At 50.0% G+C, this 27,092-nt stretch overlaps 1 protein-coding gene across 1 annotated transcript in view; it reads right to left on the reverse strand.

The window, feature by feature from the left end:
* Positions 1 to 260: 260 nt before the first annotated feature.
* The window catches only part of Poc1a (POC1 centriolar protein A), a 68,135-nt gene continuing 41,303 nt past the window's right edge, over positions 261 to 27,092 (reverse strand). Inside the window, exons 10-11 of the mRNA XM_041677241.1 lie at positions 21,635 to 21,778; positions 261 to 1,010 (exon numbers count right to left, since the gene is read on the reverse strand). Coding sequence (XP_041533175.1) covers positions 912 to 1,010; positions 21,635 to 21,778 — 243 coding nt within the window. The 3' untranslated portion in view covers positions 261 to 911. The remainder of the gene's footprint in view (positions 1,011 to 21,634; positions 21,779 to 27,092) is intronic.

Consider the following 27,092-nt stretch of genomic DNA (forward strand, 5'->3'; position numbering starts at 1 on the left):
GACATGGAAAGTACACTGGCTTTCCCAGTCCAGATGTGGAGGATGGGGCCCTGGAAACCCTCATGAATGAATGGAAACAGGGTGCTTGGGGTCTCCAAATCCCTGCAAACGCCAGAGGTGAGTAGTATACAAGGTTTTGCACTCCAGCACCCCTAAACAGCTGCAAAAGAGGGTGTCCCTAGTCTCAGAAACAATGCTCATTTTCCCTTTGTGGGCCCTGGGACACGAGGACTGTAACCAGTGTTACCTAGAACAAGCCATTCCTGCAGCAAGATCAGTCAAATTAGTTTTAATTTTCAGATTCCTTTGTTCTCATGCATGTAGACAGGAAGAAGCCACAAGCCCTGGTGAAAACATGGGGTGACAGAAACGACAGCCTTTGCAAGGGCCCTACCCATTCTGCCAAGCTTGTTCCTGAGCATCTTGACTCAGATGGCCCACTGGGGGCTTTCTTTTTTTGTGCGCGCGCACGCAGGGGGCTGTCGTTTGGAGGGAAAATTCTTGGCTCTCCAAGCAATCAGTTGCCAGCTTAGGAGTCAGTCAAGGGACCGCGGTGAGCTGAATGAGAACTTAGCCTGGCTCTCCAGACAGCGTGCCACCATCTCAGGACTCTGAAGAAGTACACAGTTCAGTGGCCCCTTTTTATTAAACTGAGTGTGGTCCTCTCAGCTGGGACTCAAGCCTCCTTTCTGTGTGGCTCTGCCCACTGGGAGCTTCCCATGGCCAGGTGGGGAGGCTCCAGGTACTAAGAGCACTTGGGGATGGGGGAGCAGGAGCACCCAATCCCAGACTGGGTACAGATGTGGCTCCCTCAGGGCCAAATCCCTTTATTTATTTACTCAAGCCCCCGTACAAATCCCTGGCCTGCTGTTCTAATCGACTGAGCTCCTGATTCTTGATGTGCTCCCTGATCACGATGGCGTTCTCCGCATGATTAGCTGCTGGTTCTCCAGACATTGCTTCAGCTTGTCTTCTGCCAGTGTCAACCGCTGTTCCAGGATGGACACCGTCTGCAAAACAAAAGGTGCCAGGCTCAGGATGGAGGGCTCACCTTGCTGCCCTAATGGATAAGCCATCAGCTTCCTATCCAAATGCCAGGTGCCTCCCTTCCCACCAGGCCCTGCCTGGCCTTTCATGCCTTCTGCGCACATCTCTGGAGTTTGTGGGAAGGAAGAGATGCCTTTGAGGGGAAGCAGATTGTAGCTCTCACAGTCCTCAGTCATTCCCAAGACAACCAGGGCAGGAGGAAATCTGACCCCTAGTCCGGGCCATGCACTGTACAACACCAGAAACCACCGACCACTTCTATCTAGGAAAGAAGTTGCGCCATGAATATTTCTTGATCCTGCCCCAGGACACGTCTCTCCCCCCTGTGCTGAGGGCACTCTTCCCAAGGTGGGAGGGTCCTATGAGGGCAGAGTGAGACAGCGCCACCTGGGGGTGAGGGTGATCCCTGGCAAGTGATTGATTGATCCACTTACTTCCACACACCCAGCACAAAGGCTGCCTATGGATCCAGTCTCCTGAGGCTGCATGTACTTAATGGACCAAGACCAGTCTTGCAGACAGGGCTCCCACAAAGGTGGTGAAAACCTGTCTACTCCCTCTGGCTTTGGGCGGTATCAGTAGTGGGAGCTGCATACTTCTCAAAGGCTACCCATCCCAGTTTGCCCCACCAGTCACACCTACCCTAACACTTGCTAGGCTGATCCATGTTCAGCTGGTCATTTCACCACTGAGGGCCGCTGAGGGCCTACTGCATACATGAAGGCCACCCCAGCCACTGGGGATAAGGTCACTGCAGGGAAGGCCACCGTGAGCACAGCAGGCTTGATTCCTACAGGCACTAGGAAGGTCACATAATTTCACCAGGGATGTCTCTCAAGAGACATTGTCCCCTTCCCCGAGGTTCCAAGAAGGTTCGAGCTTTCATGCACTCGAGAAAACGGAGACATTTTGGGAGTTCCCCTTTCTGTGCAGATGTAAATTCTTACAGCATCCTGCGCTGTCTGATGGCTGGCCAGGGATGGCAGAGCTAAGCTGAGGGAACTCATCATATCCCCAGTCGGCCAGGCAGCCAGGACGGGTCTGCTGTAAAAGCGGCAGTGGAAACAGCCCCGGGCTGGCCCAAGCAGCATTCCTGGAAGTTCCCATTGCTGCTGTGAAACTCCCTCTGCCAAAATCATTCTTCTTCCAGACCCTTTCCACAGTCGGGACTCGAGGCCACAGTGGGGGAGCCTGGCTGGTGGCATTTCCTTTTCTGCTTGTCCCCCCCCCCCCCCCCCCCCCCCCCGTCCTTTAAAAATTTTAACAGGAACCCGGTTTCCAAATGCAGAGATCACAGACTCAGAAAACAAGAGCTGCTGACCGACGGCAACATGGGGGCTCCACCTGGTTCCCTGGGAGGGAGGCCCATACTTTAGTCCAGCAAGAATGTGGGCACTAAATGTGTTCATATTAGATTAAATCGAATAGAAAAGCATCCTCTGTTTCACAGCCAGCCCCTCACTAGTGGAGGGTGCTGGGCCCACTGGGGGGTCACTTTGCTTCCAGTTCTAAAGGGAGACTCCTCCCTTGTTTTGTAGCCTTCGTGTAGATATTCCAAGCTAATCTCAAACTCAATCCTCCTGCCTCAACCTTTCCACTGCTGGGATGATAGACAAGCACACCATGCCTGGCAAGGGACACCTCATAGTGTGCCCGTCATACCTGCATCTCCCCCACTATTTCTCTAGCTTCACTCCCTGCCAGGCAAGCTTGAAGAGGCATGCCGTCTTGTGTTTGGACTACACTGTCCAAACTGTCTGGTCTGCCCCAAGTCTGTTCTGCCAACGGGTCAGGAGGCAGTCACCACCAGGCGGTTCCAAGATCCATCTGATATCAGTGTGTTTTGAGCCTTGAAGATGGGCTTTCTAGATACTTGTCCATTAGATGCCGCCTGGCATCTCTGGCTTCATATTGCTCCCCTCAATAACTCTACCCTAATAAAGCACACAAGTTCATTTTCACAGAAAACAATGATTCCCACAACAGAGCTGGGCCCTGGGAACCACGTTCTTGACTTCGCTGCAGTATCTTAGTGTGAGACTATGACTCACATTAATTCAGACTCTATACCATCCCAGAAAAATTCTAGTTTTTTCTTTCTTTTTCCTTTGTTTCAGACAAGGGCTCCTGTGGTCCAGGCTGGCTTTGAACACACTATAAAGCTGAGCATGGCCTTGAACTTTTTTCCTGTCTCCCCCTCTTAGTGTTAGGATCATAGGTATACATGAGCCACTAAGTTCAATTAATGCCCAGTTTGATGCTAGGTATCAAACCACGGGCTTTGTGTATGCTAGATACATGCCCTCTACCAACTCAGCACATCTCCAGTGCACAATGTGCTGTTCTTCTACAAAGAAGAGGGCTTTTCCAGCAATGGAATGCCCCGCCAGGGCATCTGATGATGCGGCTAAGCAAGGCCCTGGCAGGGTCTGCGTCCACCCCAGCACTGCAGTGCAGGATGCATAGACTGCCACTGTAGCAGGACCTGGGGGCCGGGGGGAGATTACATCTGGGGTGACATGTAAGACATCTGGGACATCCCTGGTTAAGGACTAACCTTAGGCCACTTCATGTGGCCTTTTCACAGTGTGACTTTAATCCGTGACGAGCACATGTCTACACCAGTGTCAGTCACTCAGAGGCTCAATGAATATGTACTGCCTCAGTACATAGTCTCTTAGTGTGAGACTATGACTCACATTAATTCAGACTCTATACCATCCCAGAAAAATTCTAGTTTTTTCTTTCTTTTTCCTTTGTTTCAGACAAGGGCTCCTGTGGTCCAGGCTGGCTTTGAACACACTATAAAGCTGAGCATGGCCTTGAACTTTTTTCCTGTCTCCCCCTCTTAGTGCTAGGATCATAGGTATACATGAGACGACAAGAGCAGCTGCTGTTCCATTTTTCTGCCCAGCGCCCACACAGGGGAGCTCAGTCACATGGGTGGCTAGCTGCTTACCTCATTTCAATCCCTTGGGTCCTACCTTGGGAATTCTCCTGTCACAGAGGGTCTGGTCTGGCTGGGCAACAAAGCCATACTTTATCCTTAAAGTGTGAGTGGGGCATTTTAAAGGCAATACCTGTGATATTAGGAGCCCACACCACAGCCCCCAGCTTTGATTTTCTTCTCGACAAAGGCAGATGAGAACTAGCCTTCCAGCCTTCCCAGTGTCTCTCAACTAGCCTAGTCCCTCAGAGGGAGCTGTGTCAGGTCAGGTGACAAGGGCGCCAGAGTGGGAGAGTGCCTGTCACAACAACTTTCAGCCCCGTGTCTAAACACCATCAGTCCAAAGACCTTGCTCAGGACTACCCAGCAGCCCTGTCACACACCTCACAACACCGAGGCACACTTTCCAGATCACAAGCGTCCCTTCCCCCAACCAAATGATCTTTATTTGCTTAAACACTTAGGTTTGGAATTATGGCGGAAGTCATAAAAGCAAGGAAAGATAAATGTTGGGGGTTGGTGAGATGGCTGCCCAGGTAAAAGCACTTGCCACAAAAAGCTGCCATTCTGAACCTGATCCTCAGAATCAAATGCCCAGAGTTGTCCTCTGACACATTTTTTTTTTTTTAAAGGAGCCGAGTGGTGGTGGTGTACACCTTTAATCCTAGCACTCGGGAGACGGAGACAGGTAGATCTCTGTGAGTTTGAAGCCAGCCTGGTCTACAGAACAAGTTTTCCAGAACAGCCGGGGTTACATAAAGAAACCTTGTCTCAAAATAAATAAATAAATAAATAAATATATAGAGAGAGGAAAAAAAGAAAAAAGAGGCAATGTTATAGGGACAATCTTATCCAGGAGTCAGTGGGCAAACAGGTGCCCACTGGGTTAAAGAGGCAAATGGGAAGCTTTACACTGGTCAGGGGTTGTGCCAAGGAAATGAGGCAGGGCAGGCAGGAGTTGAGAGGAACTCACTGGCAAGAGAGACAACCACAGGAGGCTACAGAGCACTGCAGACCAAGGAGACAGGTTCTCGGGTCCCACAGCCCCCTGCAGAGCTTTATCTCCACCTCAGAGTAGCAGGAAAGGACTGGGAGACACTGGCTGCTGCCTAGGAACAGTCTGGAAGGGTGCTGCAGAGCTGTGGGGAGGCAAGGTGGAGTCAAGGATGGGATGTGGGGGCTCAGACTGCAGAAAGGGAAGCCCTAGAGGAAAGGAGACAAAATTAGACAGTGCTCTGAAGGGTGAGGCAAGACTCAGGTTAGCGGAGAAGAGAGCGCGAGAGAGTGTGAGGCCTGCAGTGGTCTGAGAAGTGGCACAGAGGGCTGCAGCATAAGTGTTTCTGAGGATGGGAGGGCAGTGAATCCACAAGCCCCTGGTGTAGGAAAGGAGAATCCAGTCTAGCAGGGCCAAGGACCCTGTCAAGGCTCAGGACACTGCCAGGGAGGGACTGCCCGACCCACAGGAACTGACGGGAGGAAAGTATTAAGGTGTTGGAGACCAAAACCAAGAGCACAGTGAGGAGCGGCTGGGCCAGCCCCTGGCTCTGGGCAGCAGATGAGGATCTAGAGCTGGGCTACCAGGTGGGACTTTCAGTCTGACTCATCCCGGGCTTCTGGAGGAAAATCCTCCTAGGATTGGCTCAACATTGTATTCTATTTCCATTCTGGTTTTCCTGCAAGGGGAGGGGAGACAGTGATGTCTCTGGCTAGGGCCACGGGCAAGTGCGTCTTCTCTCACAGTTCAAGGATAGTAAACATTAATGTGACACCCTAAAGGGCTTTCTAAACAGTAAAAAAGGAACCGACTTTAAAGTGACAGCCTTCATATTTAGTCCCCCAAGAACTATGGCAATTCTCAAAACAGCTGAACCAAACGCCAAGCCTGAGATGTCTGGCACCTGGGCTCCCCACCCCAAATGTCAGAGGAACACAGCACCAGGGTCGTTCTCACAGATGCCTTTCTGTACTGGCAGTAGCTATGGGGCATGTGCTGAAGGCTGCTAGGATCCCAAACAACTGAATCCAGCTCCTACATTGTTCTCAACAGGACTACCAGCCCATACAGGCCATATCAGATGCCCTGCATGGGACTGAACCTGAGCTCGGGTATCTGTTGGCCTGAGGTGGCTGAGGAGACAGTTTTGGCTTCTCTGACTGGTGTGACTGGGATTCAGGTATGTGAGAGAACCACAGGAAGCCAGGGCAAGTTTACAGGGCCTCGTGGGGGCCACAGAGCACTCACAGGCTCTTCGTATTCCAGAGAAGAGTTTTCTGAGTACTGAAAGGAGGTGAGAAAGTCCAGAACCCTCAGAAAAGGTGAAAAGTGGAAAAAGGTCAGGTACAACTTGCCTGGTTGCCACAGCTCGGAGCAGAAGAGAGACCATGACAGCCACATACTCTCTCCCTGGGTTTCCCTCTCTGGCCTGGTTTTCTCTTGAGGTGGGATTGCCCCACATCTTTCTACAACTCTTTCTTCTTAATTCTTGTTTATTTCTTCTTTTATCCTACTTTTCACTTTGTGTTTGGAATAAGGCAAGAAAGCAGAGCACAGTGTTTGTCTGACCCACTGGGACAGTGCCCCTGACACAGCTCACCTGCTCTGGGCTTAGGCCACAGCTGCCAGTGCTGGGAGGGGGGGTGCCATCTCCGATAGAAAACTGTGGTGAAATGTTACAAGCCAGGTAGATTGTAGTGCTTCTCAAGTATAGGATGAGTGGGAAGCTGTCAGGAGTTCAGTGTGGTTGGGGAGAAAGCGATATACAATACAAATAATGAAGTTATGCCAGCGCTGGGGGTGCAACTGTCAATCCCAGCACTAGGGAGGCAGGGGCAGGTGGATCTCTGTGCGTTCGAGGCCAACTGGTCTACAGCGTGAGTTCCAGGATAGCCAAGGCTACACAGAAAAATCCTGTCTTGAACCATACCCCCCCCCCCGCAAAAAAAAAGAAAGAAGTTAGAATAGGGATCCCAGCACCTGCAGCCTGAAAGGAAAGGGAAGGAGGAAGCCTCCACTTCCTGCTGCTGTGTCACTGAAACACAGGTCTTAACAGGTACTATCAGAAAGACGATGTGGTGCTGTGACCATTGTGCAGGCTGATGGTTGCTGAGTGAACTCTGGGCAAAGACCTAGCTACTCGGTCCCACAAGTAGAGGAGTAGATGACACTTCAGAATATAGGGCCCATGTTCAGAGCCACAAACCTCAGCAGCTACTCTCTCCCACAGCCACTGTCACCAGCAGCTATGCAGAAGGCCTCTCTTGTGGAAGTTGGAGCCTGAAGGACCACAAGATACTCACAGGGTCCTTCTGACCCACTCAGGATATCTGACAGCTGCATTACCACACACTTGCCTGGTGCCTATGCAGCACAAGGGACTCTGGCTCCTGAGGGCTTCTAGACACTGCTGTGACCAGCACAAGTCTGGAAGGGCTAAGTTTTAGCAAAACTGCTCCACCATCACTGATGGTAAGTGACATCTTAGCAGGAAGGAAGAATTGAGTTATTAGGCACGTGGCAGGCCAGCCACTCTAGCTATGCTTCTTAGACACATGGCTAGACTCTTAGAAGGGCTTCCCTTGGTTACCCTACTCTCATTCGGCCCTGAGGTCCTTCCTCCCAGCAGCTGCTGCTCACCCTGGCCAGTGCACTTCCCTATGCCCAGGTCTTATTCCAAGTAGATTCCTGGGCCTCTGGGGAGACAGTGGATTCCAGGGAGGAGGGACCTTCTTGGCTTGTTCCATGAGTTGGAAAGGAGGAAACACAATAGACAGGGTGCTAAGCCAGGTGATCAGACGGAAGTGGAATGCTGACACCTAGTCACACACTTAGGAAGCCTTCTGCCTGAGCAAGATGGGGGGGACTAGTCTAGCAGGGAATGCTGGGGTCTAGGGTATCTTTCCTAGTCGGATGGGGCAAGACAGGGATCCACTATGGCTAGAAAAAGGCAGGATTGTTGGCGGAGGTAGTACTTGTCTGTTTTTATTATAGCAACCAAGGTAGCCAGACCATGGCCTTTACATGAGGGCTCTGTAGACAAGGGACTATTGACAGATTCAGGGGGCTACCTATGCACCATTGGGGTCCTTCTGCACCAGGGCACACCACATCCAGCCAGCACTGTGGACCTTCCTTGTCCTACTGTGGGGTTTACCCCCGTCTGTCCCCTGACAGCCACATCTTGGCTTCCTAATGACTTCCTTTCTTAGGCCACCCTTGACTCCCATTATTCCTGCTGCTTCTGACATATTCCTTTTCTACCCAAGACTTCAGATTCCTTCGTGTGACACTCACATGGCACTTGTGACGCTGTGTGGTAGCTCAGTACTGCTTCCCAAAGACTCAGTCCAACCTCTTTCCCAGCATTCCCTCCTAGACTTCAGTCCATGCTTGGGGTCTGCCTTCCTCCCCTTCAGCATGCTGTGGCTGTAGAAGAGGTGTGAGCCCCTGGGAAATGTCACAGCGATTCCCACCGAGGAGCTTTGGCTTTCGCTGTGACAAAGGAACAGGCTCCAGACTGTGATGATTCGTATTCAGATTTGAACTTGATCAGCTTGCAACTGGCCTTGGCTAAGTTCCCTGACTCAGTTTCCCTGTATGTAAAAATGCAGCTTTCAGAGCTGCTGCAACGCTCACCCACCCACAGTTCGTGTTTACTCACTTGCTGTTGGCTGTAAATAGGGTGGGTGCACTGTGGGCAACACGATACCCCAGCTCTTGCCCTGGCTGAGTTCTGGGATAGTGGGGAAAGCCTGGACACAGAAGGGACTCACTGGAGTCCCAAAGACAGTACCTGTGGTCAGTCCTGAGAGGGTGCACAGTGCTCTGTGGCTTCTTACAGCTCCCTCACGATGGAAAGCTGTTTTTAATGATTTCCAGGACTGTGGCTGATTTGCACTCCCCAAGGAGATCTCTCTGGAGGGTCTTGGGTTCCCCAGTAACCCCCTCCTTCCCCCACCAAACAGAGGATTCAATTATTAGAGGCTAAGGGGTGCTAGTAGCTCTTGGGTGCAGTTCCCCTGGCACACCACTCTGGGTAAAAGTGGCAGGTGTGGGGAATGTTCTAGGGCTGGCCACCGGACTGTGCTACACACATCTAGCTCCTTTGGTTTGATTTTAAAGATAGAGAATGTGGAAATAATCTCACTGTAGCATGGTTTGACGCTGCTCAGATTCTCGGCATCTAAAACATATGCAGTAAGTGGGGGAATCTCTCTCCACTGTGAGGTCTTATGAGCTATCAAATCAAAGTAGGGACACTGAGTATGCAGCCTGTCCCAGCTCTGCTCTGTCCCTAGCAAGCCCCAGCCTCATGTCTTGGTACACGTCCCTATGTGTGTGCCCACATGTGCACATAGGAAGCACTGCCTTGCTAATGGTGCCCTGGTCAGTCACGTGTCAAGGTGACTAGGGGCTGGAGGGGCAGCTTGGGGACAGGCTGCTGGTTTGAGTTCAATCTTTCCCACAACTCAGTCTGCCTCCCAGACTGGTCACGGCCCACATCTAATGACTTGCTGCAGAGGGGTTCTCAACTCTTGAGGGTGCCGATGCTAGTCTTCAAGCAGCCTGCCAGTTGTCCAGTGTCCGAATCATGAGGGCTAGGTTTTGTACAAGTCTTGTTCATAGACAAGCTCCAAGACACAGGTGGCACTTAGAAAGTGCTTGATGGACAAAGGTTGAGTGCTGAGCGTGGGGCAAGAACACAGTTCCCTGAGACCCAAGACAGCCCAAGTTTGTTGATGAGTCTGCCTGCCTGATGAACAGCACTCACTCACCTTAACCCCTGGATATGGCAAGCTTGAAGGGATGACACGGGAGGGATATGGGTGACAGAGACCTAACATCCTACCCTAGTGTGGCCCTCCTCTGGCTAGCCTGGGGAGAAACTCCCCAACTTCAGCAGAGCAGGAAATGGGGGATACAAAATTAAAGCCGGAGTCAAAGAATCTGTGGGTTCCTCCTTGTTCAACCTCAGCTCTGATCTGATGGCTTAAAGCTTCAAGGCCTGAACTTGGAGGGAAGGAATGGAGGAGGTCCCTCTTATGATGATGTCTGACATGCTGAAGTACCCAGGCTTACACACAGCTGGCCCATAAAATGTAAGAATCTACAGAAAACCCTCAGAATCTCTAGCTATTCCCCACTCAGCCCACAGTCTGCTGCAAAGCAACACAAGCTTTTGGCACCTGGAGCCATGAGTCTGAGCTCTGTTTCACATCATCTCAGGGATATAGGATTTCTTTGATGTTTTCACATGCCCCAGGCCTCATCTCTACTGAGGATTAGCTCTCTTTGGGACATAGAGGAAACACTATTTTCTCTCAGTGGATTAGCTACTGGATTAAGGCATTTTGACTAATTTACCTTCTCATGGCTTCATAGCCATTCCTCTCAAACAGTATCTCCTTCAGAGGAGACACTCTACAGGGCCCACCTGCACCTGTGAAGCCAGATGCTCCCGGGTCCTAAGGAGTGCTGCTCACACCACAGAGGATAGCAAGCTGTAGTCTTGCCAACATGGGCCTGGGTTTAGGTACCTCTCTTTGTCAGCCATGTGTGGCCCACCTGGGAAGTCAGGAGGTGACAGAACCCAAGATACAGTACAGGATGCCAGGCAAGTTTGTCCAGTGGCTTTGCTACACTGATTCTATATGAAGTCCAACAGAGCTAAGTAGGGGCATGAACCTTGAACACCTCTTGCAGCCCCAAGCCTCAGAGACTGCTCTGCAGCTGGGAGGCTTGAAAAATCCCAGTGTAGCCTGGCAAGCTGGCTGCAGCCCCGGCCCAACAGGACAACTGCGGGGACAGAGAAGTGCATGTGTCATCAGGGTGGTTTTCATAATTTTTTCCTGCTCTGCCAGGTATCCACTGATCCACCAGGGAAAATCTGCTTCCTTGCCCTGAGTTTTCTAGAGGTACCAGCTAGAGTGACTCTAGATCAGCCCAGACCAGAACAAGGCAAAGAACTGCTCTTTCCAAGTGTCATGCTAGGTAAAACCTGACACGTCTTTCTCCTCTTGCTCTATCCCCTAAGGTATAAAGAGGGTTTGTGCCTACAGTAAAGGCTTGGATCAAAGTGAGTGGATGGAAAGAGCAGGCCCTATGCAGCTTTTCCCTGGCTTTGTTGTAGTGGAATGTCAGCAGAGAGAGCACCCGGCAGCCACAGGGTCAGCTGAGGCTTGATTAATCTCAGAGCACCACAGGCCTGTCTGCAGCTGCCTGCCATAAAGCTCACACAGGCCCCTTCTTGTGTTTTGTGCTTAACCCTTCCTTTAGAGGGCTCCAGATGAACAAGAATAAATTACCGGAGTCCCCTAACCCATCTTAAGCACATCCTACACCAGCCTGAATGAGGGGTTCATACATGTGTCTCATATGTCTCAGCCTCCCACTCCTGCTCCTCATGTTCCAGCCCTCCCCACTCCTCTAGGCCTGCACGGAGCCTCAGAAGAAATCTCATATGACCAACCGTGAACATTCCCGTTCCGGAGGTAACCATAGCTATTGCCCAGCCCACTTCAGTCTGTTGCTTCTTTGTGTGTGTGTGTGTGTGGGGGGGGGGGTTACTTTTTGCCACAGCCGCAGACAGGATAGAAGATGGAAAGCAAGAGATGTCTGCCAGATCCCCGAGGAAGCTGCCATCCAACCCCCCATGCAGTAATAAACACGAGCTAGTTTTGGAGTACAGCTAGTAAGCTGCGTGCCATGAGGGGAGGCTGCATGCTGTCCTGACTTGGTACTTGAGGAGGGAACAGCCTCCCTGACCCTTCCCTATTGTAAAGCCACAGGAACCTGTGGACTGAATGCCAAAGCCAGCAACAGGGCTGGGGAGGAGGAGCTGGGGAACCAGACAGATGCTCTTATTCTTCCCCGGTGCCTCTGCAACTAGCTAAGGGCAGGCATCAGGCCTGTCCCTACCACAGATTACACAATGTCTTCAGTCCCTTGTCTCCTAGGAAGTAGCCTCTTAACAGAGAGACAAACAAGCCTCTTGTCTGCAAACCCCCAAGTGGCAGGGGCTCAGGCTGTTCTGAACTTGACCGTGGCTGAAAGGGTAGCCCATGAATGGCCATATAGAGAGAAGGAAGACAAATTTGCTCTGGACCAAGTCTGTGTGGTAGTTATGTGCTTGTTAGCAAACGCTGATGTGCAGAGGATGGTTTTGGTGGAAACAAACAAGTACTCACTTGTAAGCAGGGATTGCAGAAGGCACACAAGGGGACTTGCTTTGTACCTTCCTGACAAACTAGGTTTGGGATCCCATGGGAGGACTGACCCTAGAGAAAATGGTATAACTACTAAAAATCCAGACTCTTTTCCTGCAGACAGTGGCTGCCCTGCCTAGCAAAGAAGGACACTGAAAGCCCCATGGAGTAGCCAGGCAGCTTGGCCCACAGCACAGAGACACGGCCTAGTAATCCCGAAGCTATCCCGCTGTGTGGACTAGACACTTTATCCAGTAGTCCTTTAAGCAGGGAACTGCAAGGACTTAGCAAGGCAGGATTAGTTAAAGGTATCCAAAGGAATCAAAGAAAAACCCTTGGCCTTGTTGGGTGATACTAGCAGAGCTCAGGAACCTGAACATTTGGCACACTCAATTGCCAAGGAGCCCCAAAGCAGCAGCGCTTGTAGGGCTTGGTTCTTCTTGCTTAAATTTCAAGTCTTAGATTAGAGCCTAGTATTTTCTATGAGCCATAGGAACCTGACTGTGACATCACAGCATGGCTGGCTAGCCTGAAGTACTGCACGCTAGGAAAAAAAAAAAGCTGGAACAAGAATTTGCAAGAATTTCATGGCTTGGTATTTTTAAAAAGCAGCAAGATGTGGAACTGAAATCAAAAATAACTCTGCTGTTGGCTTCTGAAACAAAACCACAGGCCACTGGCTAAGTCTGTGCTGAGCTGCTCACAGCCGCCTCCCAGGCTCCTGGTCACTATCCACATCTCCAACAGAGAGACCCAGGGCCTCAAATGCTCGAGAGGATAGTTAGGCCCTGCCCAGCAATCCTCTAGGATTCTGCGAGTCCACAGAAGAACACAGAGGAGCCCCTGGAGCAGTGAGCTTGTCCAGGACTCTACCTGCCTGCTAGTTAGGCTTTCCAGCATCTCTACAGGGAAGAAGAGGAAAGAACACGCAGTTCAGAGCCTGTGCTGCTGTTCCTCAGGATCTGACATCAAGTAAGCAGGTCTGGCATCCCAGTGCTCTGGCCTGAGTCCTTCAGATCTTGCCACGAGGGCTACAAAACTGGCGTGGTGGCAGAGCAGATTTTGAAAGGCCTCATGGGAAGACATGGCTCTACCAGAGATGCTGATGTCTGCTGACCACCTTGTAAGATCGAATGGCAGATGCTATGTAGCAGCAAGGTGGTTATGTTCATGTTTGTGAAGGGCAACATGGGAAAGTGGGATGGTCAGTGGGGCGGAAACAGCAGGAATGGACACCCTACAGGCCTCTGACTGCTGAACCAGAAGCTTCACCCTAGAGAAAGTCTTAAGAAGCAAAGCCCAACAACAGCAGCCAGGCCCTTTTGCCCTTCTCCTGGCTTTTCTGTAGACCCTACAGACTTCTGGGTGGAGCCAGCTCTGTCAGCAAAAAAAGACTCAGGAGGCTCAGCAAGAGGGTGATGTGAGCAGCCACTTTGAACAGGCATGCATTGGGCGTGGAGGGAATAAGATTGAAGATGAACTCATAGCAAAGTCCTCCAAGGGAGAGACAGAGGGGGCAGAGGGCAGAGGCAGGCAGATCTCTATGAGCTGAATTCCAGGTCAGCCAAGGCTATACATGGAAACCTGTCTCCAAAAAAAAAAAAAAGGCATTTCAGGGCTAGAGAGATGGCTCAGTCATTAAGCATTGGAGCGTTGGGCTGCTCTCCCAGATGACCTGAGTTTGGTTCCCAGCACCCACAAGGCAGCTCACAACTATCTATAACACTAGCTCCAGAGACCTCATACCTTCTTAGGGACTCCATGGGCATCAGACATACATGTGATACACAGACATACATTCAGACAAAATACCCATACACATAAAATAAAAATAAATAAATCTTACGAAAAAAGAAATCCCTACATTTTCCCCAAGCCAGCTACCGCTGGTGTCTAAGACGAAGACAATAAGTTGCTGGACGGGCCCATATGGCACTTTTCACAGCCGCCTCCCAGGCTTTTGAAGAGCTTCAGTCTTGGCCCTGAGGGCCATAGTCCAGGTTCAAAGACCGATCCCTAAATTTCAACAGCCTCACCCCAACTTCTTGTGTTCCCTTCACAACCTAGACATGATGTGGGAGGTGATGTATGCTGTGAATGTTTTATTGCTTTGGTTAATGAAGAAGCTGCTTTTGGCCAATGGCTCAACAGAGTAAAGCCAGGCTGGAAGAGATATATAGAGAGAGTAGGTGGAGTCTAGTGAAACACCATGTAGTCGCTGGAGCAGATGCACTAGAACCTTGCCACAGTCACATGGCGATTCACAGGTTAATAGAAATGGGTTAACCAAAGATACAAGAGCTAGCTAGCAATACATTTAAGTCACTGGCCAAGCAGTATTGTAATTAATACAGTTTCTGTGTGAATATTTCGGGTCAGGGCAGCCGGGATCGAACAAACAGCCTCTGATAATCATAGACAGACACTGGCATTTCCCTGGCAGCTCACAGGATTCCTGGACTTGAGTGTCCACTTCTGCTGCTCCCATGCTATAGGCTATCTCAGGGCTTCCTCACAGTGCCTCAGAAAACATTGGAATAACTGCTGATCTTTACCAAACAACTGTCGCAGTCCAGTTTACAAGTTAACCAAGGACCACAGCAGGTTTGGCTATCCCCATTTATAAGAAAGGTAACTGAGGCCATGGGAATGATACCAAATGTCCAAGATACCCAGGATGCCTCCAAATCCAGGAGAGGAAAGGCGCCGAGGCATCTGATAGGCAGGTGGTTCATTCAGTGAAAACATCTGTGAATCCCAAGAGGGAGCCATTCCTCTCCATACTTAGTGGACAAGGCAGCTGAAGAATCCTGGCTACTCCGAATATGGATGGCATCCAGTTGGGATCAGATCCTCCATGAGCTAAGCAGAGGAATAAGTGAAGCCCCAAGTAGCAGCCTCAGAGGGGTGGAGCACATGTCAGTGTAAGAGAAAGAGAAAGAGAAAGAGAGTGGCGGCTGTTCTCTGCAGGTGGCCTCAGGGGCAGGCCTTTGGGCTCCAAGAACTGGGGCTTTTTCCTTCAGGAAGGTCAAGTTTGTTCCAAAGGGAAAGTTTGTGGTGGGTAGTAGTAGGAATGGAAATTGGGGTATTGTGATTCTGGACAAGCATGACCACCGAGCTAGGTGCCCAGTGTTTATGATTTACGCTTTCTTACCTGCTGAGCCATCTCTCCAGCCCTGAACTACAACTTCTTCTTCCTCCTCCTCCTCCTCCACTATTTATTACTGAGGAAAGGGGCACAAAGTCCACAGTGTGTGTGTGGAGGTCGGAGGACTCTGAGGAGCCAGTTTTCTCCTCTCACCTTCATGTGGTTCCAGGTGTGCACAGCAAGTGCAGGAAACTTCTTGATGAAATCCCACCCAAACTGTTTAGCGAGAGATGCAGAGGATGCTCCGCCTATGCTATGATCAGGACAGGGTCAAACACAGGCTGGCTGAACTCCAGGGTGGATCCAGGTACAACAAGTCATTATGAAGGCCTTATCAACACCTGACAAGATGCTAACTGCTGGGAAACCCCAAGGCGAGATCAAGTGAGGGCTGCAAAGGACATCCCTGGAAGAGCTGAGGCCTCAGCTAAGTACCAGAAAGATGCTCTCAGGGACTCGCCATCTAAAAAGATTGGAGGAGACCTGAAAGGCCAGGCGAACCTAAAGACGGCCTATTGGAAGTACAGACAGCAGGAGACAGACCAAAGGGTCCATACCTTGCAAGGTCATTTCAAAAGTTATGTTCCTCTCATAAATGCCACCCCCTTTCGAGACAGGGTTTCTCTGTGTAGTCCTGGAACTTGCTCTGTAGAACAGGCTGGCCTTGAACTCAGAGATCCACTTGGTTCTGTTGCTTGAGTGCTGGAATTAAAGGCATGTGCCACCACCATACCTAGCTCATAAATGCAATTTTGAAAAGTAATGAGTGCATTTTATAAAAATGGGATTCTCTAAAAGGTAAAACCAGCAAGGCCCAATGCACATGTGCATGTGTTAAAGAACTGATTTCTGAGCCGGGTGGTGGTGGTGCACGCCTTAAATCCCAGCACTTAGGAGGAAGAGGCAGGTGAATCTGTAAATTTGAGGCCAGCCTGGTCTACAAGAGCTAGTTCCAGGACAGACTCCAAAGCTACAGAGAAACCCTGTCTCAACCACCCCCCCAAAGAACTGATTTCTGATGCTGCACAAACCCCAAGGCCAGTTGGAATTCTGACAGACCTGCAAGATCTCTTGGCTTGGGGCGGGGGGGGGGGGGGGGGAGTTGCTTGCTAGGGAGGCTAGATGCCTCACTGTTTTGCTGATCTCACCATGCGCTTCCTTGACCTGCCCTAAAATCTAGCTCTAAGGTTTTATGAAGTTGCTTCCCAGGAGCAAGCCCGTGACAGCTCTGCCTCTTGCTAAATCCTGACCTCTCTTGTGTCCTTCCTATCTCACCCTGCATCCCTCTGGCTTCTGCTGGGTCAGGCTCCAGCTCGGCTTTGTTCATTGTCTAACCACGCCTGGGCTTCTTATGCATCCATTGCTCCTAGCTTTCTCAATGGCTCCATCTGCCCGCTCCCTCTTAAAGCCTTGCTCTGGCATCAAATTCAGTCAAGGAGACTTCTCAGGAAAGGGACTGGGTTTCACACAGGAGCAAACAGAGAATGGGCTCAGTAAATGTGTGTGCATAGAGAGAACCACCACTTCTACTGTAAGGGCTAAGAAATGGCTTTCTGGGTAGGGGGAAGATCTAGCTTCTGTGGTGGTGTCATATAGAAGGCTCTGTCCCTAGCAAGCCAAGCAGTGGCAGCACCAGGGGTGGCTGCTTAACACGACAGGAATACACAGCATTGCTGGGCACTGCTTGATGAGCTCCACAGGTGGACACATTTTATATTCCCAGAGGCCTGGAGAGTGGGTGCTGGTAACAGCATTGCATTCCAGGCTTAGAGATTAAGGCACAGGAGGCTTAGGTTTCCCTGAATCACCAGGTAAGGCTGCAATGAAGCCAGACACACACTGAGCCCCAAGGGGGACTTGCTTAGTTCCAAGACTTTTCTTTCTAGAAGAAATAATGTGGGAGGGTGTCTCCCTAGAGAGGGCTGAGGTTTTTTCATCTGTCCCTCAGACTGGTGGCAAACAGACTACAAGCATCCTCAGAAGTGGCCTTGCCCCACTGAGCTGTATACCCACACTCCCAGACTGTTGAACAAGGAGGTAGGTTTTTATTTATTCATAATTCTCTAGTATTTTGAGAAACCTGTTGGTTTATGCTGTAGACCAGGTTGGCCTTACACTATCGGTCCTTTTGGCTCAGCATTCCAAGTGCAAGGATTGCCAGTGTGAGTTAAGAATTTAGCTTTTAAGAACTAGGGTCCTACCTGCGCAGGTGTGGGGCATGTGCCTTTAATCCCAGCACTTGAGAAGCAGAAGCAAGTGGATCTCTGTGAGTATGAGGCCACCCTGGCCTACAGCATAAGTTCTAGGATAGCTAAGGCCATACAGAGAAACCCTGTCTTGAAAAACCAAAACCAAAAAGAAACCTTAGTCCTTTTTTTTTTTTTTTTCCCTGAGACAGGGTTTCTCTGTGGCTTTTGGAGCCTGTCCTGGAGCTAGCTCTGTAGACCAGGCTGGTCTCGAACTCACAGAGATCCACCTGCCTCTGCCTCCCGAGTGCTGGGATTAAAGGCGTGCGCCACCATCGCCCGGCACCTTAGTCCTTTTTTAAGGTGGCACTGGAGGACCTGTGTGACTCACTCAGGAATCATCCCTGTCCACTGCAATATCAGAAAGGATGTTCTGTAGGACAGAAATGTAAGGGACCCATCTCCTAGGAGACCACGCACAAGTAGACTTCCTTGAAGAGAAGGAAAAGGCCAGTAAAGTTCAGATTGTACAACACATGATTCATACGGACATCACTGAAGCAGGAGTCTGTGCTGAGGTGGCCAGAGCACAGAGGGCTTTAGGATTAAGCACATAGTGAGGAATAGCTGCTGAGGGGGTAGATCCCAGGCCAGACCTCACAGACTAAACAGGCAGCCTGGTTGAATGAGCCAGCTGAAGGGAAGGTGGCAGTGGCTACCTGGTTTTAGGGCTCAGGAGAGAGCTGGTTCAGTTTGGACTAGGTCTAAAAAATAGTTGATGACCAAGCCTCCAAAGAGCTCTTGGAGGACCCAATGTAGCTTGTACAAAAGTGGGCTGGGCCTATGGCCTTGTGTGCGGCTCCAAGGAACCCAAGCTTCCTCAGGACACAGTGGGACTAAGGGGGACACTTTTCACTTCGTGGCACCAAGGAACAGAGGATAAGACCACCGTGGATTTGCAAAGAGACCAAACACTGTCAGGTACTGAGCTGTGGGCTACCCTGCCCTCTATGAGTGCCTTACAAAGCTACTATCATACTCCTGACTGCTAACAAAACAAAGCCTTCCACGTGCGCTCTGAAACCAGCAGCAGGAAGAGTTTTCAGTGCTGTGCTTCTGCATTTTTAGCCACCTTCTCAGACTTGATTGCCAATTTTAGCCTGTAAGGTCCTAAGGACTCTACCTCCCCCAACCTCTCACTCCACGAGGCTGTGAAGAGCATGAGGCGGTTTCTGTCAGGCGTGAAGTGGGGTTTTCACCTTAAAGACGTTGCACGTTGCTCACATCTCTTCAGAGCAGCCTTTCTTCTCGGGGGCTAACAGGCTTTCCAGAATGTCTCCAAAGTGTGCTCTGGAGTCCCACACCCTGACACCAGCCTCTCCCTTGGGTACTTCCATCTACGGACCCAAGGTTGACATTCCGCTAAAGACAGACACAGCCCGAGGTCCAGAGTCAGGGAACAGCACCAGGTTTCAGCTCCATTTCTTTTGGCCATCCCTTGCATTCCCTCATAGGACTGAGCTGGGCTGCTCACTCCTCTCCCGCTTTTACAACCCATCCTAGCAGACCATGTATCCCTCACAGCCTCGTTAACCACAAGCCGGCATGGGATATAGGGACCTATAGAGTCCCTGCCTGGCAGCTAGTGCCCAGGTTCCAGGCGGACAGAGGATCTTTCAGACTGCCTTGCTCACAGCACCACACGTCAGCTACCCCGGGATTTGCATGGTCCCTCCAAACCATAGGCAGGTTACTCTTTTGTCAGGGCCTCCCTCATGTGACTCTCCTCTGGGCATTCCCCAGTGCCGCTGCTACCTCAAGTCAGGATATTTTGTTCATCCCAAAGCTGCTATGCTATAAATTGCAAGTTGCTAATGAAAGTTAAGCTCTGGAGAGTAGGAGCCACATTGACCTCACTGATGAAGATCACGGGTAGAAGGACCACAGTACACACTCACTCAATAGACACACTTAGAGCCAGGCGTGAGCCAAACTCTGCACTGATTCAAAATCTGCTAACCCTTACCACAAACATGGAGGCCAAGAGCCCAGGGAACCTGTGCATTACAGGTCAAGGCACTGGAGTTTAGAGAACTAAAGGGGTTGGGAAACAAAGCACACCTGGGGAATAAAAACCGACACTGAGTCCAAACCCAGGCTTGCAGAAATGGCCACTTAATGCTCCTGCATTCTGGAAGGCAAGAGGGAGATGAACGGACAGGACTTCTCCCAAAGCACCACTGTGGCTCCAGCCACACCAGGATGGGCAAACTCAGGTGGAAACTTATGTGTGATTTTGAGTCTGGTGGTTGCGGTTTACATAGCTCCAACAGCCAGGATCCCAGGAAGACGCTGATATTTCATTAATGTAGGTTGGAAAACAGGTCCATTTTTTTTTCTCTCTCTCTCCTTTCTCTTTCCCCTCCCCCTTCACATGTGCAGAAACATTTTGTTTATTTTAAAAGCCAGATCACTGTGAGTTCAACGTCAGCCTGGCCTACAGAGTAAGTTTTAGGACAGTCAAAGCTACACAGAGAAACCCTATCTTAAAAACAAACAACCCCCAAACAAACAAACAAATAAATAAAGACTGTGCAAGTTCACACTATGCAGCCTTGGCCAGTCTGGAAGTTAATATATAGAGCAAGCTGGCTCACAGACTCCCACATACCCCTGCTTCCCCAGGGCTAAAATCAAAGGTGTCAGCCTCTTTGCTGACTAATTTTATGTCAACTTGACACACACCAGAGTCATTGAGAAGAGAGACTCTCCACTAAGAAAATGCTTCTGGGTTGGGCAGTGGTGACGCACTGCCTTTAACCCCCATCACTCGGAAGGCAGAAATAGGCGGATCTCTGTGAGTTTGAGGCCAGCCTGCTCTACAGAGTGAGTTCCAGGATAGCTAGGGCTGTTACACAGAGAAACCCTGTCTTGAAAAACCAAAAATAAAAAAAAAAAAAAATTTAAAAAAAAAAAGGAAAGAAAAGAAAAGAAAATGCTTCTGGGGGCTGGAGAGACGGCACAGTGGTTAAGAGTACTGGTTGTGCTTCCGGAGGTCCTGAGTTCAATTCCCAGCAACCACATAACCACATGAACAATGCATACATAATAAATAGATAGATAGATAGATAGATAAATCTGAAAAAAAAAAGAAAAGAAAATGCTTCCAGTTGGATGGTGGTGGCACATGCTTTTAATCTCAGTACTCGTGAGGCAGAGGCAGAAGGATCTCTGAGTTTGAGACCAGCCTGGTCTACAGAGTGAGTTCAGTTCTAGGAAAGCCAAGAATACAGAGACTCTCCACTAAGAACATGTCTTGAAAACCAAAAGAAAATGCTTCTGTAAGATCAAGCAGCAAGTACGTCTGTGGGGCATTTTCTTAATTAGTATTTGATGGGGGAGGGCCCAGCCTATGGTGGATGGGACCACCCCTAAACTGGTGGTCCTGGAGTCTATAAGAAAGCAGGCTGAGCAAGTCATGGAGACCGTGCAGTAAGCAGCACCTCTTAATAGCATCAGCTCCTGTCTCTAGGCTCCTGTCCTACTCGAGTTCCTGCGCTGTGTCTCTTCAGTGACAAACTGTGATGTCAAAGTATAAGCCAAATAAACCCTTTCCCCCAACTTGTTTTTGGTCATGGTGTTTCATTGGAACAACAGAAAACATAACCAAGACAGTCAGCATGCCTTTGATCCAGAGAAGGACACAATGAGTCCACAAGGGACACAAAGGCACTGTGAGCTTCTAATTTAAAAAAACCCAGCAGTTCCTTGGGCATGGTCTCTATTCTCTCTCTCTTTCTCTCTCTCTCTCTCTCTCTCTCTCTCTCTCTCTCTCTCTCTCACACACACACACACACACACACACACACACCCTGTTACAGCAGTGCTCAGGAGACTGGAGTAAGGGAATTTCCAGTTCAGGGTCAGCCTAGGCTATGTAAAATGACCCTGGCTCATTAAAACAAAACTCAGTACCAGTACCTGCCAACCAACATCAAACGGTTCAAATGCTAGAACAATGCAGATAGATGAGCATGTTTGTCTCTCTGTGTGTGTGTGTGTGTGCGCACACGCATATGAGCACCTGTTCCCATCAGAACCTACCTGTGTGAGGACATCCAGTTGGCCCACGATGTGCTCCAGTGTGCTGGTCAGTGTCTGGGGCATACTGACAGGTTCCTGGGGCTGGCATTGCGCTGACTCCAGACTCTTGTCTCTGCCTGGTGGGCCAGGCAAATCCATTTCTGGCTAAAGACAGAAAGAGAACAATCCCTCAGACTAGTTAATACTTTAGAAACAAAAGGAGAGAGGGTCATCTTCAAAGGTAGATTATCTGAAGCCGGATGGTGGTGGTGCACGCCTTTAATACTAGCACTCAGGAGGCAGAGGCAGGCGGATCTCTGTGAGTTCAAGACCAGCCTGTTCTACAAAAGCTAGTTCTAGGACAGGCTCCAAAGCTATAGCGAAACATTGTATTGAAAAACCAACCAAACAAACAAAACAAAGATAGGTTATCTGAGAAACCAGGAAACCTGAGGAAATGGCTTCTCAGTGTCAGCAGGGAAAAAGGACACATACCCTTCCAACACACTGAGATTCATACACCCATCTTTCACAGCAGGGGCTGAGAAGTACAGTTTAGTGCCTGGCAGTCCAAACAAGATGAGGTCCTCAGGGAGATTGGTTCATCTCTCAACTCTTCACTCTCAGGCACCATCCAGGATGCATCTTGGAGGAACTAGAGACTGCATGGCCCTGAAGTCTCCCCTTCTCCCAGACTACTGTTTAACCTCAGTTCCACCCTCCCAACACTGGCTGCCCCAGGTTTCACTAATGCTTTCCTAAGGGCCCAATAGCTGTAGCCCAGAAATGAGAGGCGATGGTCCAGATCTTGCCCTGCCCCAGATCCCCTGGAAAAACAAAGATCCCTGTGTGGCTGTTATACCTAGATGGCTGGCAAGAGCCAGAACCCACAGGACAGGCACAGCCAGCTTGTTTCAGACAGGACTGCAGGAATGGGAGGCACTTGGGTTTTTAGCGGCTTGAAGGGTCACTGAGCCCCTCTCTATACTCAGATGCAGGCTTCTCCTGCCCCAGGAAGGAGCCTTCATGTGCTGAGCTGGAAGATTCTCTGAGCATGGGTGCCTGGAGGCAGACCAGCAGTGCCTGCAGCTCCACTTGACAGCCGATGCTCTGGGACACCCCCAAGTTTTGTAGACCCACAAATGTCTCATGGACATTACAGATGTACCATGTCCCCCTCAGGGCTCTGTCCATCTAATCTACCTCCTTCCACGTCCCTTTCTTGCCTCTGTGCTCTGGGCAAGAAAATGTGCAAGAGCACCACATTTTCCTCTACATGGGGTGCTTTCACCTACACTTCTTCCTCTGCTAAAAGTTCACTGCCCTCCCCCTCAGGAACTCCTTCTTCCAGCCCTGTTCCTCTAGCCATTTCATCTTCAGAACAAGGGATAGAACACAGGCAGACGAATCAATGTTGGCTTCTCCATGGGCCTGTCCATGGGTCTGTCGCTCCCTCTTGCCTGTACTCATCACTCTTCCCCACAAACCCAGGATGTCACTAGGTTCAAGGCTTGTGCACCAACCATGCACCAGAGCCAAGCCTTCTCCTCCCAGAAGCCGCCCACCTCCAGAGTCACAGGCAGTGGATTATGCTGGGTGCATCTGGGACTCACCTAGGATACTGCTCAGCCCTGACAGTGCTGGGATGCCTGTGGACCCACAATCAGCAGCTGGCAGCTTACATCTTCCCTCTCAGACTAAGCCATAGCAACCCAGTCCTGGAAGACGATCTGGCCTGGACATGTTCACCTGGATCACATCACAGTCCTTGAAAAGAAGGGACCCAGGCAAGGATTCCCAGGTGACAGAGGAGAAAGGCAAGGACAATTCAGCATATGGAACCTACCTAATATTTCTCTTTATTAGAAAAGAGTCCTGATCTCATAAACCACAAACTCTCAAGGACATACTGATGTGAACTTGAAAAATGCCAGATCTGGTAGCCAAAGAACTAGAATGTGAAACACAAGCCGGAGGTGCATTCTTGAGAAAAATCAGTGCCATGCCCACATGCCCATGGCGGGCATGTCTGCTGGATGATGTGGCCATTTCCTAAGGTCTTGGCTGTCGGGACCAGGGCTCTTCCAGGCCTTCCAGGGATCAAGTGCTTCAGGTCTCAATGCCCACCAAGAAGCCCATTCCAAAAGGAAATACTTAAGAAGTCTACTAGCCTTGCCAGGAAGGCTGTGTCAGCCACAGTGATCCCCAGGCTCAGGCAGTTCTGTCACTGGTGAGGAAGGAGAAGCCAGAGAGGCCTTGGCTCCACCACTGACCAGCTAGTGCCTCCTCTATCCTCTACCTTCTTTTTTTTTTTTTTTTTTTTTTTTGATTTTTCGAGACAGGGTTTCTCCGTAGCTTTTGGTTCCTGTCCTGGAACTAGCTCTTGTAGACCAGGCTGGCCTCGAACTCACAGAGATCCGCCTGTCTCTGCCTCCCGAGTGCTGGGATTAAAGGCGTGCGCCACCACCGCCCAGCTCCTCCTCTACCTTCTCATCTGAAAAATGGAGCCAATGACTGAACTCATCTGAAGTCACCAGCAAGCCTTGAAAATTGTTTTCAGTCCTGTGCCTACTCGTTCCAGACAGACACACTCTTCCCCTAGGTGCCGAGTCCCCATGGTCCCACCAGAAAAGACTACTGAGAGAAGGTTACAAGCTTCCTGCCCCACAGCAGGCATCTCCATGAGGACAGCCAGAATGGCGCTGCCTGCTGCCTGGGAAGGAGGGAATGGAAATTCTGAGTGTTGTTGCAGAACAGCCCAGAAGCTGCCAGTGCTGAACTGGGCTTCTGGAAACAGTGGATGATGAGGTGGGGGAGGGGAGTGAGCACAAACTTTAGCAATCTCCCTCTGAGCCAGAGCTGAGCAGATCCAAGGGAGCAGCAAGGACTGGAGCCATAGTATTTATTCTAAGCTGGAGAAGCGGCTTTAGGAGAGAAATGTGTTCCCATGGATACCATGCGTTCACATGGGCTGTCCTCATGTTACAACAAGGGAAACTGAGGAAGGAAAGAAATGCAATCCCAGCACCCGGAGGCTAAGGCAAGAGGCTGTGAACTCCACAGTAGCCTGGGCTACATATGGGGATTGGAGTAGCGGGAAGGTGGCTTAGTGAGGACAAGCACTTGCTAAATTCAATCCCAAACCCATGACAAAGAACTGACTGACCAGAAGTTGTCCTCTAACCTCCATACATGTGGGTGTGCATTGTACACACGGGCTAGTGTATGCATACATACTCAATAATAATAAAATTTTAAATAAAGAATAAAGATATAGTAAGAAAACAAAAGAAAAAAATTTAAAAAGAATCTGGGGTTTCTGGAAGCTGAAATAGGAGGATCACAAGTGTGGAGGCTAGCCTGAGCTACACAGTAAACTTAAGGCCATGGTCTAGGCCATCCTGTCTCAAAAGAACAAAACCCTAGCACCACAGCACTGAAGGCTGACCGGGCTGTCACTGCTGTTTACCTACCATGATTGCAGGCCCTGATTTAATGTCACCTCACTAAGTCCTTGAGGGTCCTTCACAGTAGGAACTGTTTTATTATTTTTCAGTTAGAGAACACTCAGGCTAAGTGCTCTCTCAGGAAAGATCACTCTGGCAGGTTACGGTACTTTTCTCAAAATCACCAGGCTGAGATCTAATCTCAGAGCATAAACTTCCTGGGTATCACATAGCCTGTGACAGGTGACAGGTCATACTGGCTGCAGCTGGACTTCTCTGTGCATTTTCTCTTTAGTGTCTCTTGGAGGTCACTAGGTCCTCTGAGCCTGTTTCTCCATCACTGCTCCCCTGCCTGTCCTGGAATGCCTGGAAGCAGAGAACAGAGGCCCTCCACAAATACTTGATGTCTCAAAAGGCCCACCCCACAGGTGCAGTGGAATTCCTGTGACAGAACCTCTTCAGTGTCTGCACTGCAACAGAGGGCCATGGCCCTGCCCCGCAGCCCTATGGCCACTCATCTGCACTCCAGCACTTGAGAGCTGCGGCATTTCCTGTGAAGCCTGGTGGTGAACAGGGACGGACATGGGAAAGCTAAGTGCCAGGGCGAGCACTCAAAGTAGCAGGGCCTTGAGTAATGACAAGGGCAGAATGACCACAGCAGTGCTGAAGTGGAAAGATCACACCTGTTTACATCAAAGCATCCTAGGGGCTTTAGCGGGTCTCAGGTGTGATGCTTATTCTTGATGTCATCAGGGCATATACCTTTGGTCATGCTTGTGAGGTGTTTTCAAAAGTTTAACCCACCCTGAACGTGGCAGCAGCATCCCATAGGCTGGGGTCCCAGACTGAACAAAAAGAAAAACTGCGTGGAACAGCACCTTCTGTCTCCCCTTCCTGACTTGCAGACACAGTATGAGCAGTCATCTCATGCTCCGCCACCTTGCCTGCCCAGCACGATGGACTGTATCCTCTCAAACTGTGAGCCAAAATGAAGCCTCCTTCCTTAATTTGTTTCTGTTAGGTACTTGTCCACAGCAGGAGGAAAGAAACTAATACATTCAGTGTATGATAAGCAAATTCCCAATGAAGACCAGCCCACAAGTACAGTTCCACAAGCATGTATACACACATCCACAAAACATGTACTCACACATTTACATATTACTCACACATATATGCAAAAAAACCCCAAACAAACCCACCTCACAACAGCTGGGCATAATGGCACATGCCTTTAATTTTGGCAGAGGCAGACAGACCTCTATGAGTTCAAGGACAGCCTGGTCTACACAGCAAGCTCCAGGCCAGCCAGGGCTACACAGTGAGACCCTGTCTCAAAAACTAAAACCCACAACAAGCAAGTCATTTAGTAGTTGCACAAAGGAAACTTTTTGGAATGAATGAAATATTCTGTACCTTGATTGTGTGTAGGGTTGTGGTGTTACCTAACTGTATCTGTTCGCCAAAGCTCAGAACTGATCATTTTTTTCAATGTGAATATTACTATTTGTAATGACAAAGTTCTATCAATCTTTCAAAGATACTATTAGATCTACAATGCTCCTAGGAGCCCTCCTGTCCAGCACACAACACACTTGACATTCTTAACATCACTGCCGCTCTGCACTCAAGGAGAAAAGCACCCCCCCCACACACACACACAGAGCATCGCCAAGGGGCTAAGCCAAGGCTGACAACTCTAGAGGCCCAGGAGGCTTGCCATCAATATGGGAGTTAATTTCCACACGTGTAAAGCAGAGAACGTCATTTCAGTGCAGTCTCCCCAGTGGAAGGGAGGAAGAAGCTGACCCCAGATGCAGGGCTTCCCAAGCAGCCCTTAGTCACACAGGGATCCATGCCGAGTCAAGCAAGGTCTGCACACAGTGGGCAAGAAGCCAGAAGCGGCTGTCACTTGACGGGAAGATGCTGAGCTGAGCTAACAGAATGGGTCCTGCAGGCGGGTGGGTGGGTGATGATTAACATTTGCTCAAAGTACATTTCTCCTTTTCTTTTAATTGTTCACCCTGGACCTT

The sequence above is a fragment of the Microtus oregoni genome, unplaced genomic scaffold (genome assembly GCF_018167655.1).
Source record: "Microtus oregoni isolate MIOR12 unplaced genomic scaffold, Mior012 000028F_ref0000031, whole genome shotgun sequence".
Taxonomy (NCBI): Eukaryota; Metazoa; Chordata; class Mammalia; order Rodentia; family Cricetidae; genus Microtus; species Microtus oregoni.